Source organism: Erpetoichthys calabaricus, chromosome 3 (genome assembly GCF_900747795.2).
Source record: "Erpetoichthys calabaricus chromosome 3, fErpCal1.3, whole genome shotgun sequence".
NCBI classification, from domain to species: Eukaryota; Metazoa; Chordata; class Cladistia; order Polypteriformes; family Polypteridae; genus Erpetoichthys; species Erpetoichthys calabaricus.
This window is the reverse complement of record NC_041396.2, coordinates 76327465-76345948: the sequence shown is the minus strand read 5'-3', so window position 1 is coordinate 76345948 and position 18484 is coordinate 76327465. Positions and strand designations below refer to the sequence as shown.

At 35.8% G+C, this 18484-nt stretch overlaps 1 protein-coding gene across 1 annotated transcript in view; it reads left to right on the top strand.

The window, feature by feature from the left end:
- Positions 1-18484, top strand: part of kif26ba (kinesin family member 26Ba) — a 383822-nt gene that overhangs the window by 152970 nt on the left and 212368 nt on the right. Inside the window, exon 3 of the mRNA XM_028796933.2 lies at positions 17074-17613. Within this exon, the coding sequence (XP_028652766.2) occupies positions 17074-17613 (540 nt within the window). The remainder of the gene's footprint in view (positions 1-17073; positions 17614-18484) is intronic.

Genomic DNA, 18484 nt, shown 5'->3' with positions numbered 1-18484 from the left:
GTTCATTTTTGGAGTACTGCCATGGAAAACTTCAAACTTTGGGATGCGGCTTTATGAATCGACTTGATGAATGAGATTCGATATAAAAAAAAAAAATGAAAGGTTGTAGTTTACAGAAATTCTCACTGAAATAAGATCCCATTGGCTAGGAAAATATTTGGCAAAATAAATACTTAAAAATGTGACATACTGTAGTAATTGGTAGTCCCTTATTTGCGTTTGGTATCAAGGTCATAGTCCACTAGGGGAACTCTTTTGAATGGCATTTATGTCTTTGTAAAGAACACTAGCTGCGCTACCCATCTAAGACGGATTAAAAACTAAGTAATGCAATAAGCGTAGACCTCAATAGTGAACCATGCAATGTGCATGTCTCTGTAATATGCCATTTGCTATGGGATTTGTAAAAGCAATGTTAATGTTTGTGATACCCCATCTATTTAAATGACAGTAACATAGAAACCGGATGAACACACAGACAAACTCAGGCACTTCCCATTTTATTAAGATGGATTAGGGCTACTTATAACATATTTCAGGTTACACTTCATCAGGGCACTAACCTGCAGAAACGCTTGATTTTATTCTGGCCTGAAGACAAGAGTTAGAGCTAGTGATGAGCTTGTTTGTTGCTGCCTGCTCTGTTTTTAACAGTTACCCATTTTTGCAACTGCACTGTATAATTTTGGCTTTATGTGGCAAAGTGACATTATTTTTTCATTACTAGTCTTCTTGTCATGCAGCAACATGCTATAGTGCGTACTTCTGTTGCCCCGTAAATTCTGGACCCTGGCTTGATTCTTGAACGAGATGTGCTATTTACATAGTTTTCATGTTCCTCCTATGATTCTGTAAGTTTTCTACTGAGTATTTCCTTCACATTCCAAAAACATGCTGTTCAGCTGACTGGCAACTCTACATGCACCAGGCTTGAAGGAGCCACGTGCTGCAAGAAGATTGATGCAGGCTTGATGTGGCTTGATGTAGGTAACTTTAAATTAAGTTGTCTCAGTTCCAGTTAGTAAATCCCAAATGTAATATATGGCATCAAAACCTGTCATATGTAATAGTTTTCGTGAAGTTTTTGTCTCCAGAACTAATGGTCACCTACTCCTGCCACAATAATTTTGCCATATTGTACAGTATGCTTTCAAATGATGGAAAACATTAATTTTAAAAGAGATTTTTGTGGGAAAACAGAAAATATTTAGTAATGGACTCTCTTATTTTTGCAGTGAGCATTCATGGTCAGATATTTTAGCAACACAATAGTGACTGAAGTTGTATCTAATGCTAATAGAAAAATTCCTGTGAAGAAACTGAGAAATGAGATCTGAAATGTCCATCTATCTGACATTCCATAACATAGATTACTGGTAACTGTTTTTTTACTGAGTTATAACAATTAAACCCTCTATCTCTAACCTGGGTCCAGCTACTGTAGCTTTGTGTTTATTCAGATTCAAGGACTTCAATATTTTATAGCTTTTAACAAGCTATGGGGTCTAGAGATTCCTTTCATACTCTGGGCGCACAGCAAGATGTCTGCTGGCCAGCATTTACTTTCTTATAATCCTACTTAATCCTCATTGCTTTTTATTCACGACTTTCATTCACTGGAAAATGTTAAAGGGATCCATCTTCTCAGTTTGTGGATATGAATAAGGCAGTTTTTGGATTAATTGCAGAAGGATGTCACTGAAGCTGGCACATGAAACGTCATTTACAGGATTGCACTAAAAAATATCTCTACCTGGACACGAAAAAATAACAGGCAGATGGCATATGTAATAAATGCAAGAGGCCACCAGGATATTCTGTAATTCAGAGGAATAAACCTTTCGTTTAGATTAATCTAACTGGACAAGAACATAGTTTTACAAATGGTGAATATTCCTTAAGATTGTCCAAATATGAAGAATTGTTAAATTACATAGCATGATGAAATGAGCTGGTTTAAGTATCACCCCTTAACTACTCTCTTTTGCGTATATATGTTTTAAACTTTTATATGTTCAGCGGTACTTCAGATTTAAAACGTTTTAGATGTCTTTCAAAATGAATTAATTTTATATGTAATGAAAAAGATGAAAGTGTAAAAAATGAACAAGGTTCTGCCAATGTGTGAGACATGTCTTCCACTGACATACTGCATATGAGTCTGACGCACCTAGAAAGTGAGTAGTGTCTTCAGGAATATAACTCTTATTTTAGTCAAACAATGTCAGTATAGCTTTGCTGATCTATTGCTTGTGTTAAATAAAGGTGTTTTCCTTATGTTCTGTCTTTTTTATTTGCCAAATGTGATTATGCACCAAGCCATAACAACATGAAGGTCATGAGGTCCAGGAAGCAATATTGTTCATCAAAGGGCATAGATACACATGCACACACTTAGTCATCCTGTCCAATGTAACTAACACGTGCTAATAAAATTAAAATAAAAATAATAAAACTCAAGAGGAATGTGCAAAAATATACAGCATGAGGGAAGACTCAGAATCAAACACCCGTTTCTAGAACAACTGTGGAGCAGAACTGCTAACAAATGTACCGCGGCATCGCCCCCATATGTAAAGAGAACATTGCAGTTTCTTTCAGCACTTCTTCACTCAGTAAGAAATGGAAAATAAAAATCATGCAATGTACAATAGGCCAATAAACAAAGAAATCAATATGAAACAGTGCAAAACAATTTGCAGAAAGTATTGCAGAGTCAGCAGCCTCTGTGTTAACAGATGTAAATCAGACAGACTTTAGCTGCTCATGATATGTCCTGTTTTGGTTTAAAAATTATAACTTGCTCTAAGGAAGCCATGATTTGTTTGTGGTTAAAATACTTTATTACATTAGAATTTGGTATGGATCTGTTTATGTGTAGCACACAGTTACTTGTTCATTGTTTTGTGTGATATTGTAAATGAATTATGTAAAAATTAACATGACATTTACTTAATAAGAATGGCACTTTAAGATGTGCAGTGCAGCAAAATCACCCCATTATGTAGAAATACACAATCTGCCAAAACTGAACATGAATTAGAACAATACATTCTGTAATTTAGATCAGGCTGTTGTCAACACATCCTTGTATGAAAGAGATGGACTTTTGCCATTCAGTGTTTGTCTAAGTCACTTTTAAAGTTGTTTGTCTTGATCTGTTGATCAAGAAACTCCATAAATAAATGATAGAAATAATCAATTCCTTTACCTCTTTCAGCACCATTAGCCCAATTGTAATATTCCTTTAGATATATTATATTCTGTTTGTGTGAGCCTAAAACTAATAAGCAGCTAATTTTTAGTAAACTTTTTGTGTTATAATGGCAAATTTTTGGGGATTTTTTTTTGTGATTCAGCACCAGCCTAGTGAGAAAAACTAACTAAAAATGGTCCATCATACCCAAGGGTTCCTCAGATTTACTCATTCATCAGAGGTAATATTCCAAACTGCAGTATATCACAATGTAATTATGATCATGTGATTGTAATGAACACTCATTTGTCACACTACATTGATGCATTTGTACTTTTTAGTCATCATGGCGGTCTGATATTTAACACTTCTGCCTCACAGCTCCAAGGACACAGGAAAAGTTCTGAGCTCTCATCACGTACTCTGCGTGTATAATTTGTACATTCTCTACATTTCCATCCCTACATTCTTTACAGAGTGCCATGTTTTTTTTTCGGGTGATTACTTCTACATCTCAACAATTTTATTTTAGGTTATCTGGCGTCTCAGCATTTGTCGGCTCAGTCAGTGTGTGAGTGTGTCCTGCGATGGCCTGTTTCAGTTTTGATCTCAGAAGCGCACACTAGCTAGTTCTATGTGACCCTGTAAAGGGGGGAGAAAAAAGCTGTTCCAAAAATGAATACATGGATATTCTGTCTCATATTCTTTAGTGTTTCTTCCCCTCATTGAAAAGCAATTTTCTGCAAGGCTGACTGTAATGGTTGATATGCAAATATATTTCAGGTCACGACTTTAGTACTATCTGAAACATTTAATATATAAAAGAAGAAAACCTGAAATCAGCAGACATTCCTAGTAAGCAGATTTTCAAATTAATTTCATACTACTGGTGTTTTATATATAATAACATATATTATTACTTTATGCTGTTAAATTAGAACAATGATTCAATGTAATTTCTTATTTTTTTAGATACAGCAGATTTAGTAAAACACATCCACAAGAATGATTATGACCAGAATGTACTGTTTTATTCTAAATGGCATTGGCTCAAAATAATGAGTAACACAGAAAAGCAATTACCAAGTTATTTTAAATACATGACCATGAAAGTTTTACATAGAATATTTATTCTGATAATCAGCTAGGCAATTATTGGAGAGTCATATTTTTCCCTGTCACTATTGGGCAATTATTAAAGATTCACTCATTACGACCTCACTGTAGAGTGGAATTAGGCAGAAATGTGAAACGTATAAGAGATTAAGATATAGTTGCAGTTATTTTGTAGTTTCAGGAAAATGTTAACATTGTTATTTATTATGCAGACCAAAAACTGTATCATTAATCTGTTATTTGTTTTGTATAGCCTTAGGTACCTCATTATGTTGAGCATTCATTTCATTTGCTCTTTTCTTCCACTGTAGTGACATTGCCCTACAGCCACCGTGCAACAAATCTGCAGAGTTTTTCCCTAAATTGATTTTGGTTGTTTTTGGGTTAAGAAAAAATAAATATTACTTACTGCAGCATTTGCAAAAAATATAATAGTAAAAATAATATGTTTAGTGAACTATGGGAATTAAAAAACAGTGGCAGTAGGCACTATAGGTTTTCCTTATCAGCTTTGGGGTAACTGGCATTCACCCAGTATACACTATATGTGGGTGAGTTGAGTACTTTCACCTTACAGGTTGCTGTGGTAAGTGCCTGCTCAGCATGACTCCACATAAGAATTTTGAATGAATAGATCTCTCTAATTATTCATTTGTTAGGTGCAAATCAATGATTCATCACTGAACTGGAGTCTAAAATACACATTAAACATATATGCACCATAAGTGCATTTTTAAGGGAATAATACTACAGAACATAATCAATATTTCAGTGACCTGGCTGCCTTTCAGCTGAACCGCAGTTGTAATATAATCAATATGTTGTGGTCTTACTGTTGTGCAGATCCAGATAACTTTTCATCGCTGATTATACAGTAGGCCACATGTGGGACATGCAGTAACTGAGGGAATGAACCAGGTCATAACTCTAGGCATAATGAAAACAGTCCCACATTTATACTTTCATTGGAACATATTTTCAACTATCTATCTATCTATCTATCTATCTATCTATCTATCTATCTATCTATCTATCTATCTATCTATCTATCTATCTATCTATCTATCTATCTATCTATCTATCTATCTATCTATCTATCTATCTATCTATCTATCTATCTAATATGAAAGTTTAAAAAAGAGTAGACTTATTAACATTGATATTTGTGTAAGCTTGCCCATTACCAAAAAGCAATACTTTGTTTTCCGATCACATTCAACAGGAATCTAAATTGTTTGAATACTGCAGTGTGAGCCAGTGAGGAAATGAGAGCATAACTCAATACCCATGGAAAAAACATCTAATTATAAAGAACTTCTGACTTTTTTCTGACACTTTTTTATTAAGATTTTATAAAAACGAATTAGAAAGACAACAAATAAAAGCAAAAGTCCCCAAAATTAATTTATATATTCTGCTTTTTGTGGAACTTGGGTTGAATTACTAACATTAACATCACTAATTATATGAAGAATGCATGATTCTTTATTTTCTCAATCCTAATATTTTGAAGTAGTTGAACAGTCAAACACTTTCATTGTTATTTCTTGAATATGAAATTTGATGGAGGTTTGATTCTCATAAACTGAAGGAAGTTTAGGCTTTACAAGAATAATAAGCAGTAATTGCAGCAAGCGAATGAAATTTGCTATAAATAATCAGTCATGGTTCAGCATTGAATATTAAGAAAGGTCCAATTACAAAGACTGAATACATTTTTTAATATAATACCTTATGTGAAGTTATTCTTTATGAAGTGTCCCTCCATCCTGCCATTTTCTGAGCCTGCTTTTCTAATACAAGGTGGAGAGAATGTGAGCTTATCCCAGTAGTATCAGTAGTAAGGTTTAATTCATTATATATATATATATATATATATATATATATATATATATATATATATATATACTGTATATGCTTATCTCATGCATAGCTCACTCAAACACTTTTCAGATTCACTCATACTCTTCTAAATTATGACTATTCAATAGCTTAATGTAGACATTCTTGGGATGAGAGAGGAAAACAGAGTATCTTGAGAATTCCCACATGAGGCAGTGTTTTCTACAAAAGCTGATATGTATTTCAGTTGCGACTCTTTGCAATTTCTGTTTTGCTCCCTTAATCACACTAGCCATCCCTGAGCAGCTGATATTCTTGCCTTCATTATCCAGTTTACCAATTGAGGTGGTGATATAAGCATCCCTAAACTACATGGCCAAGCCTTCACAAAATCAATCCAGCTGAGATGAAGGTAAATGCAAATAAATACAAAAGCCATTCTGATGGGTCACATTCATCCTGTTGTTAAGCATTTGTCTATGAATGGTAATGGAATCTTACAGAATGTCAGTGCATCCACCATTTGAAGAACTTAACAATGTAAACTATATATCAGTCACCAAATCCTAGCATAGTCTTTGTTTCCATGTTCTGTTTGGTTTACAAAGACTTCTTCTGATTACTCTGGTTTCAAAGGAGTGTGTATTTGGTTATTTGGTGGCAGTCATTTGGCTCTGTATCTGTGTATGTAATGTACAGTATGTATGTCTTATGATGGGCTGCCATTCTTTTCAACGCGGGTTACTACATTGCTGATGCTGCTGGGATATAATATTGAATATTCTGTCCATGAAATATAAAAGTTGGTTTTAGAAAAATAGATTGGGGAATTTATAACATTAAACAAAATTAGAAGCATTACTTTTGGGAAGTACTCTACTTTCAAAAATGCATTTTTATTACCACCTTTGTGGGGTTATTCAACTTCATTATAATTTTTGATTCAACACATGAATATATTTACTAAAATACAGCATGAAAATTTCTTTATAGGTGCATCTGTATCAATATTTGGCTCTGTATATATTGGGTGTGTTTTTTGGGGTACATATACTGTGGTTAAAATTAAATAACAAAGAAATATAATTGAAAACAAAATTCTCATTTCATTTCTTGTATAATGACCTCATAATCCTTGTAGGGCAAGAAGTGAAAGCTAGATCATACTAGAAGAGAAAAAAGTTGGTTTATATGGGGCATATTTCTGCCAGGCAGGACATTGTGAATTTAGATGTTTTAAGGCTCTTAAAATGTTTATTTTAAACAAGTTGATTTTGGCAAGTCTGAGTCTCCAAATTCAAACTTTGTAAACACAGGAGATCCAAAAATTGGTTGAAGCTAGAAGTACTATGAACTAACAGTTTTCTTAATTTGCGTATATTCTGTTATCTGTTCATTATGCTCATTAAAAAACAGCAGATTACGAAGTATGCAGCTAAAGTTATTGGGGCTGATGTAGATGATTTGACTAGTGTGTGTCAGAGGGCAATGTTAAAGAAACTGGAAATCATCTCAACTGATGACAGACATCCATTACATGTAGAACTAAACTTCAGTAAATCAGGAAGGATAGTTGCTTTGAAAACCCACACAAATCGCTCCAGAAACTCCTTTCTTCCTAGTGCCATACGACTTTTCAATAAGAAATATCGGAGATAATGTTTAAGGTTTTGATATATATCCTGTTACTTTTTTTTTTTTTTGGTATAAATATGTTTTATCTAACTGCCTTACCTTAACCTTTCTTATTTGTATTTGTCTGTTTTATTTCATTCTGTCTGTTACCTGTTATTAGATGCAACTGAGAAGGCAAATTTCATGTTTTCCTGTGTAAACATGACTAAATAAAGAAACCTAACCTAACCTAACCTATGTAAAATACCTTGTGTGTTTCATTCAGTGAATGGGAAAACAGATGAATCAAACATTTTGAATCAGTAAACAAGTTGCCTGTTTATTAAGCCTTGTAAAAGAGCCAAAAAGCAAGATTCAAAGGTGAGGCTTTATGACATGGGCAGGAGTAACCATAGTAGTGAATAAAGTTTTAATGCAAGTAAACTGTGGGTGTAAATGATAGAAACCAGCTGCTAGAAACATTTAAATAACAAGTAAAAATACATTTAAGAAAAAAGTATACTTAGCATGCAACATATATACAGTTATGTACAATATATTGTGGTGGATGGCCAGAATCCTTACCCAGCCAGGACACCCAAAGTGTGGAAGGATCAGTGGAAAGAGGATTATAGGGACAGTTTCTACCCCAGACCGATAGAGGGCAGCCCCCTTGGTTTCCTGGCACATGGACCTTTCCAGGGCCTTATTTGGCCACACTTTTGCCACACCTGGAGGTGTGGTTGGAAGAGGCTCGTTAGGCACCTGGAGTCCTTCCAGGAGCCCTATAAATAGAATCCAGTCCCACCATTTGGCAGCCAGATTTGGGAGGAAGGTGATAGAAAGCCTGAGGAAGAGTGGAGGCGGATGGACTGGTGGCAAGGAAGGGAATGGACTGTGTATTGTGGTATTGGTAATTGGTGCACTTATTTGCACTTAGACTGTAAATAAATACGGGTGTTGAATTGAACCTGTGTCCTGCCTGTCTGTGTCGGGGGTTAGGGTGGTGGTACACCCCCTAGTGACTCACAATATATACAGTATGTATTTTTATACTCACTGTTAGTATTATGTTATAATACTTGAATTCTTATGATTGACTGCTCATTGACCATATGACTTGTCTATAACAAAATATTTCTCCACTGATAGAGATAAATGGACTATGCAAGTGTTTTAAAGTACAAGTCCATTTAAAAATATGTTCTGTTCATTTTAGGAAAGAAACATGAGAAGCAGCATTTTTAAGAAGGCATTTCCTAAAATTGCAGCTATGCTTTATTTTAAAATAATAGCAATTGAAGTAAAGGCAAGAATGGAATTTTTTGGAAATATTTCAACAATGTTTTATAACACATTAGGTTAAAATAATAAGGTAATAAAAAAAGGAATATTTCAATTATCTCATCAAACTATAAGATCATACACATCCATTTTCCTATCTGTACCTTTTCCTCCTCATATCAGTCACAATACGTTACCTAATCTTGTAATGTACAGTGTAGTCCATCATAAAGGCATGCATAAACACCAACATAAAGGACCAATTTAGAGCTGACTGTCCATCTAACATACAAATATTTTTCATGCAGTCATGTACCTATAGAAAACACCCAAGGACATGCTGAAAATGTGAGTATCCCATGGACAGTGAGCAGGATGGATTTTGAATATGGGTGCATAAAGTTGTGAGGCAGCAGTGCTAATCAGTGATCCACAGTGATGCTTAGGAAAAATATTAACAGTTCTCTTTTTTTTTATAAATTACTATCTCAAAGCCAAAAATGTGGACAATAAAATATTTATACATTAATTCTATGAACCCAGTTTGTCAAAAACAGTGGGGAGAAAGACATGAATGATGCCTTGATGGGATTCTAGTCCAGCATAGGGCAGACTTATGCACACTTTCCAACTTGCACAAAGTTGGACAGTTTGAATTCTGCATTCAGCTTCAGAGTTTGGGCATTGGAATTAAACTGCATTCCCAGGGTAAGTTTACGTTCATGTACCAAGAAGGGATAGTAATAATTGCTATGCCACTATGCTGCTTAAAATGAATATTATTTTAAAATATCAACTAAGGAGCCACAGCTTTTGATGTTGATGGAGGCAATAGTATAGGAATGTCTTTTAAAATAAACTTTGAGATAAGATTATTTTGATTTTAGTTATTTAATTGATTAATAATTGTTACTATACTAAACTGTAAAAAGCTATGATAAATCATTCACATTTCTAAATATTTTAAATCTTTGATTTTTAGTCATTGTAGTCAGGGTTTTAGAGCAGTTGAAGAATTTTAATTGGAACAGGGCATTTGGCCTAAAAAAGCACATCAATCTTATTGACTTAATTAATTTCTACAAAATAACATTGATTCAAGTTTTGAAGAACACCCAAGTCCTGCTGTCTACCATACTGCTTTGTTTCTTATTCCATTTAATGTTTAAGCAGAATGTACCTTTCACAAGTTTGTGTCTGTGCGGCCATGTTCTTGTTGAAGAGCTCATTTTTAAGTAACATCTTGGATATAATGTACTAATTTCCTTCATAATTTTGAACACTTCAGTCACGTCACCTCTTAATCTCTGTTTTCGTAAACTGCAAAGATTCCATTCCTTCTGCGATTCTTCAATCTAATTATAAATCAGGCCTTGAATCAGCCTAGTTGTTTTTTTTGGAGTTTCTCAAACACTTGTATGTCTTATTTGTACAATATATGGACACTAAAGCCACACACAGTACTCCAGATAAAGCTTTGCTTTTGTGTTATAGAGTATGCAGCAGCATAAGTATAACCTCCTTTAACTTGTACTCTGCAAATCAGAGTATATAGCATAACATCTTATTAACAATATAATTTAACACAATTTCGTAGTACTTATACTATTAATAGGGGAAATTTAAAATCTATTAGGAGAATTAACCATGAAAGTGTACAACACATAATTACGGGTTCGAACTGCAGATCTTTTAAAACAAATCCCCAATTAGACTTTCTTGTCTGTCTTTTCTGCCTGTACTTTTAGTAATCATTTTTAAATCAAACTTAAAGGGGGATATTTAAGCAGAGATCTCCTAAAAGAATGGATTACTTGTTCTTGTAAATCTGCGCCATACTTATGCAGCCTTGGGGAAGGGTGTTGAAAACTATAGGTTTGGAAAAAATCCTAATTTGGACAACATTTTTCTTGGCTCTGCCACCCCTTATTTGTATGAACCATAAAGTCACAGTTCTTTTTGTGCCAAAACTCGAAGAAAAAATCCTGAGCTTCCCCATTTCTTTTCAGAAAAGTACCTACAAAATAGCACACAGAATGGAAAATGACAAAAGGCAGACCTCACTGTCATTCAGCTTATATGAAATTAAATTAAGTAATAAAATGAAGTCACCTGTGCTTTCCCTCTAAATGGCAATACACCTTTATAGTGCCTCACTGTTACTGGGATTTTACTTTGTATCTTTATATTTAGTAATTTGTGGTATGTATTTGAGTGGGCTGGTGTTGTTTGCTATAATATTTATTTATTTATTTATTGACCTTCCTTAAAATGTTATCTTGCCTGAAGAAGGGGCCTGAGTTGCCTTGAAAGCTTGCATATTGTAATCTTTTTAGTTAGTCAATAAAAGTGTCATTTTGCTTGACTTTCCACTACATTCATAATGGCTAACACGGTACAACACCCTAGTACCCCTTGGGACAAACAAAGTGCTGTCGATCTATCTATCTATCTATCTATCTATCTATCTATCTATCTATCTATCTATCTATCTATCTATCTATCTATCTATCTATCTATCTATCTATCTATCTATCTATCTATCTATCTATCTATCTATCTATCTATCTATCTATCTATCTATCTATCTATCTATCTATCTATCTATCTATCTATCTAAAGGGAAATTAACATGAGTAATAAATGGTGCATCTTCAGTACAATGACAATAAACAAAGAACATTCATATTTAAAAATGACTATATAAAATAAACATTTCATTCTCCACTCATATAGTGACTGGACTACGGTAATTGAAATTCCTGGATCTATGAGGCACCAGCACTATTATAGCAGCAGTCAATGAATAAAGATGCCTCTTTTTCACAGTAGACGTTCTCTTGCAGAGATTGTTTTATAGTATGTCCGACAGAACTAGGACCCTCGTTAATTTGAGGTGAGGATGCCTTGTGGGTGTAGTTTCATTGTTTACTTCTTGAGTTTCAGTTTGTATTCCACTGTGGTTTGTACCCAGCCCAGAGTCACTTCCCATTTATCATTTGTTGATGTTGCAATAGCCTGTAAACAAGTCGATCATGATACAGAAAGACAGAAGGATGAATGCTGTACAGTATGAAAATTAAGTGGCACGATGTAAGAACAAAAATATAGGAGTTAGAACGTGGATGTGTAGTCTGAATTTCTCATACAAGGATAAGCTGAGAGTCCCAGAGACTAGGTGACATTAGGTTGTGTGACTAGGACTAGGTTGACTAGGTTGTGTGAAAATATAAAAGAAAGGTAATAAAGCCTTGCAATAGCAAGAAGTCCAATTTTTTCAGGTGTTCAGTGGATGTATCAGCTTTTATGATCTAGCAACAGGTCCAATGTGCCCTGAAAAGCTGTGGTCTTTACAATACTCAAAGAGGAATTTTCCTGTCTTCAAGATCAACACAAGTCACTTAACAGGATCTTACTTATCTGAATTTCAGTGTGCCTTCTTTAGATTTACTTCTATTTTTGGAATATTGTTAGGCTTTAATATTTTAATGTTCAATAATATCACTTAAAAAGAAATTATTCTGAAAACATTTTGTAAGGCTGACAATTGACAAGCACAAGCAACAGTATTATTGAAAGGTAACATAGAATATTACTTTATTACTTCATTACTTTACTAAACCTGCTTATTGAACTGTTGGATTGTCTACCAATTCGAGCAGCAAATAATAATTAATAATAATAATTCTTTAAATTTATATAGCACTTTTCTCACTACTCAAATAGCTCTCCACACAGGGAGGACCCGGGAAGCAACCCCACAATCTCCTTACTACAAAACAGCAGCATTACCACTGCGCCACCTGTGAAGACAAATATGCATCTCATCTATGACTTTTGCTCAGAGTTTTGTTTTTGCTGAAAGCCTGTTACTTCCTTCTAGCCTTTAAATCTGTTCACAGTTAGACACAGATTGACAAATTAGCAGTGCAGTATTCTGTTTATTGGGAAAAGAGCCACAATCTCATTATGTGCTTCAGAAAAAAATATATCTGGAAATTCCAAAATGTCAGGGGCTTGTGTTTTTAGTTATTGATTGGTGATGTTTAGTCCCCAGGCTGGTAATGCCTTGGTGGCAGAGTGATTTGTGTAACAATGGAGCATAACAGTGGAAGGTCGCTGCAGACAGTCAACGTGTAGTCATTCTTTCTATTAGTGATAAACAGAAGGGATACCACATTAATCCTGTTAATGAACATCCAGCCTGTTAACGCTTACGAGCATAAAAAAAGCCAAATGGGAATTCCATCACTCTCCATAGACCATTGGCTTCATAGTCCAGCCTGTGGTCTTAGAAGAATTACCTTTTAAATAGTCCTGTCTAAACTGGAATGCAGTGAGTAACAGAATGATTCTGTCTTTCAAAAATATAATCAGATTAATTTAAAAAAAGCACAATGTCTTTTTTGTACAACAGCAATAATTTATTTCTTATATAGCCCATAATCACAAAGGGAATGCCTCAATGGGCTTTAACAGGTCCTGATTTTTGACAGCTCCCCAGCCTTGGCTCCTTAAGAAAACAAGAATAAAATTTTAAAAAATAAGAAATTATGTAGGGAAAAAAATGGAAGAAATCCTGGGAAAGGCAATTCAGAGAGAGAGGGAGAGCTACCCCTTTCAGTTAGGTTGGGTGTGCAATGGGTGTCCAAAAAATTTGTTTAATCCATTAAACAAAATGGAACACAAGTACTCTTCTTCACAGAGCTAGATGGCCATCTCTGGAATACAATACACGAGTACAAACTACAACGCAAAGAACAGATTATACCACTTGCTAATACAGAACTATCACATATACAGATAAAGATTTGGTCAAATACATCAGAAATAAATTAGAGACTAATTTATATAGATGGAAAACAACAATATCTGTCCATCCATCCATTATCCAACCCGCTATATCCTAACTACAGGGTCATGGGGGTCTGCTGGAGCCAATCCCAGCCAACACAGGGCGCAAGGCAGGAAACAAACCCTGGGCAGGGCGCCAGTCCACCACAGTGCACGCACACACACACTAGGGACAATATAGAATCGCCAATGCACCTAACCTGCATGTCTTTGGACTGTGGGAGGAAACCAGAGCACCCGGAGGAAACCCACGTAGACACAGGGAGAACATGCAAACTCCACACAGGGAGGACCCGGGAAGCGAACCCTGGTCTCCTAACTGCGAGACAGCAGCACTACCCACTGCGCCACTGTGCCACCCACAATATCTGTCCATCAGGTAATTGTAGAACCAGAACCAGATTGTAAAAAAGGATTCAGACAAGCCAGGCATAGTCAGTGTTCTGGAGACCGCAGCCAACTAGCTGCCTCCCCTTACTGGCCATTCTACTGCTAAGTCAGTGCTGGGCCAGCCAATCTGATGAAAGGACCTTTCTACCCATTGATTCCAGTGCTCCTTTAGCTGAGATGATTTTTTCATGGCCGGCAAACAACTTGGCAGTAGAGCACTGGCACCAAGTGCCACATGATGATACCAAGAATAAGAAGTCGCTCAAGTCTATCAAGCTAAGTCTTTCTGAGAATAATGAGTGACCTGTCCTAACTAAAACTGGAAAGGGGCAAAAGGGGACTGTCTCACTAAAGGCAACCTCCATTGTTCTATTAGCATTAAAACAAGTTAGAAAAAGGCTCAACACTAAGACATTTAGAGAGAGACATTATAAAACGTATAAAGAATAAGTGATTTAAAATACTTCACAAACAAGAAAAACAAAACTGAACAGATGACATCTTTTGAATTATGTGATTAATATTATAGAATTTACAGATCCTATCCCAAGGGTTGGGATTGCACATTCTCCTTGTCTCTGTGTGGATTTTTTGGGGTGGTCCCACATTTCAAAGGCATACATCTGAGCACATTTGGTGATAATTAATTGACAGTCTGCCAGTGAGTGTGGATGTGAACATAAACATGTCCTGTGATGGACTGTAACTCCCTCCAGGTTGGGTTCTCACCCACACTCAGAGAGCCGCCAGTTAATATAACACACACGTCTTTGGCATGCCATAGTAGAAGTGAGAGCTCAGAAAAGGAATATAAACAGTGACCGCCTTGGGAACCGAACCTTTGTCCCTGGAGCTGTATGACTGCAGTACTGACCACTGCCTCGTTGCATCAGTGGATATTCTTTTTTAAAGTATTATCTTTTTTAAGGAATTTTTATGCTTCAGTGCTATGGTTGGATACAAAGAGGTGTGTGCTATAAATTTCCCCATTACAATTCCTTAAGAAGTAAAAATTGAGATAAATAGAAACTATAAAATGCCTTCTCTAATTAAAACAGCAAATTGTGTTTTAGTTTTTCATTTAGCAAGATGGCAGGTTTTATAGCATGGCACTGCATGCATGCTAAACTGATTTACAGCTGAAAATAGAAAAAGGGCAGACAAAGGCAGGCAAATGCCTTCAAAATGTAGTCTGTTTTTGAGATTTTTTTGGAAAACATTTATTTTTCATTATTTCATCAAATGACTTCTAAAATGTCTCACATTTCACATTCTGGAATGGTCATTTTTCATTGAAAGTAGAAAAAAGGAAAAACTTTAGATTTTGTGCTCCTAATATACTGTAAATCTGCTGACTTTTAGCACTGCTGCATTGCAAAGTACTGTGATTTATAATTCAATTTGTGTTTGCATAATGTAGTGCTGCTCGGTGTTTTTCTTTCTTTCTTTCTTTTTAGCCATAGAGGCAAAATGCCTGAATGCCTAATAAAGATGGATTATAACTAACAACAGTAGTTATGTTGTTATGAAATTTTACAGGGTTCTTAGCCTTTCTGGTGGTTTTTAACTATTTTACATGTTTGGTGTGCTCTACATTTGGCTCTTGGGAAATGTACAAAAAAGGCCTCTAGTCTTAAAATAAAGAAAACAGCAAGACCCAGTGAAAATTGGTTATAAGCTAAACTCACAATGGTGTGCCTTAGTTCATGACTGTTATTTACTTAATAACCACTTTTGAGAAATCAAAATATATTAACAAGGCATTTTGAAATAGTTCCCTTTGCTCAAAAATATTGAGGAAATGTGTTAGAAATATTGACAGCTTAGCAACGTCTTTTTAAGGCTGTCACCCCATTCAGGGTAGATTTTGGCCTTTGGCTTTACCCTTATTTAATTTAAATGGGTCTAAAAATGGATTCCTTGATGGTTGCTTTTAAAGGGATATTATTTTATAGTACTTGCTCAGCCCACATAGTTGTGAAACAGGAGAAACTTTAAGAATCAATAAACCAACAGGTATCGCTAGCTAAACGGAGGCAAGGTACGCTTCAAAACGTGGTGATGGGTAGACCGACTCGAACGGAGGCTGGCGCATGAAGGAGGAGGGCCCTGCCCAGCACCCCACTCCTGACGTCACGCTTTCCCCTCCCCTCGGCCTGCAATTATTTTATTGCCTTCTAATGCTGACATTCTTATGTTACCCATGTAATATATGCAATAATGTTGTAATTGCCTGCTTTACCAATGATCTTCCAATACTTTCCAAAATTTAGCCAATAGGAGTGATAATGCTTTGCAGATAACTGTGCACAGTAACACTACCAGGCAATGCACAAGAGCTCATGGACAGATGATATCACAGCTGTTCAAAATTTATTTCATGGATGAGGTCAATTTTCCTTTATTGAATATTTTCCGTATTTAATTTTATTACACTGGTGTTTAGATAGATAGATAGATCGATAGCTAGATAGATAAAAAGATAGAAAGATAGATAGATAGAAAGATAGATAGATAGATAGATAGATAGATAGATAGATAGATAGATAGATAGAAAGATAGATAGATACTTTTTTTATAAATAGATAGACACTTGATTATGACCCTGTGTTAGGATATAGTGGGTTGGAAATGACTGACTGACTAATTGTGAATAAGAATGCTGTGCAACACTATAAATTGATATGAACTGCACTTATATTTTACAGGCATCAGATAAGTAATCTCAACTGTGCACATTAATTAATACATAATTTATTTTTGTGTCTTCTATCTAGGATCCTTTATTCCCATCCCTGATTCATGACAAGCTTCAAGTGCCAAACACAACCCGCAAAGCCTGGAATGACAAAGACAACCGATGTGACATCTGTGCCACACACTTGAACCAGCTTAAGCAGGAGGCTATCCAGATGGTTCTGACACTTGATCAGACGACATCCCTTGAGCAGTATGACATGTCTCCAGGATCACCTCCTCCTTCTAACATTCCATCATTGGGTGGGTCTCGTCATGTGGGTGCCCTTCAGGCTCCTCGGGACTGGCCCTTTGTTCCTGCTGCTTATACCCAAAATCCAGGCTACACAGGTTTGCTGCCTGGCAAGCATTCCAGCAAGCCCAACAGTCTTGGTATTACTAATGGATTGGAGAAGAAGACTGGCTCTCCTGGACATTCTGGAAAATCAGTCAGTCAGATGCCAACCAGCCCCAACAACGGCAACAACATCATGAGCTCTGTTGCAATACAGGCCCACCAGTACCTAGATGGGACTTGGTCCATTTCAAGAGGCAATGGAGTGACTCTCTACCCATATCAAGTAAGTGTACAGAAAAAATATAATGTCTTTTTGGCTTAATTTGTCATTGAGCATATCGACTAAATATTATAAGTATCTCTGCTATTGGATTTGTCCACTTCCTGTAGGTCCATCTCTTTATTAAACTGAGGTAATCACCTTCTCCATTCTAGTCATTTTCCTTCCATTGTGGTTTCCAAATATCACTGGCTCATCAAGCTATTCTATTGATCAAGGTTTTACCTTGGTGGCATATTTTTACGAAACAAGCAAATAAATATTACTTTAGTAATAAGCTTTTTTAGCAAGTGCATCCTCTTTAATAAAACCCCTGTGTGCGTCCAGTGTCCATGTGTGTGTGTCTTCTGGTGAAGTGCACATACGCGGGGCATGGTGCGATGCTTCAAAGCAGATGCTTCAAAGGCCACCTGACGTGTCACACAAGACAGAGAGGGCGGGACCTATAAAATATCGCGCGGTAAATCCAATTGAATTTCGGTAAATGAGGTAAGACCTAAAACATAAGGCACAAAAAATCCAATCGGGTACTGAGACGCGGAGACTAGCTTCCCCATTGTTGTGCAAATGTTCACTCTGAGGATGTCAGATTTGCGATAAAGAAAGCTTGGCCCGGTAAAGTGTAAAGTAAAAGTAGATTTACCTGTATTTTCATGCACATTACATCAGTTGCTGGAGAGAATCTGCTGATTGCCCACTGTTGTGACAGAAAATTAAACGCATACAGTACTGTGGACAGCAAAGCCAGTATTACTGTCAGAGAAAATTACAGGCATTTTATGGTAAAAATTTAATGAGGTAAAAGGTCCCTTGCCATTTAATATAGACTGTTACTACTAATGTTTATGGACTACTGTTCTAGCGCCCGTTATTG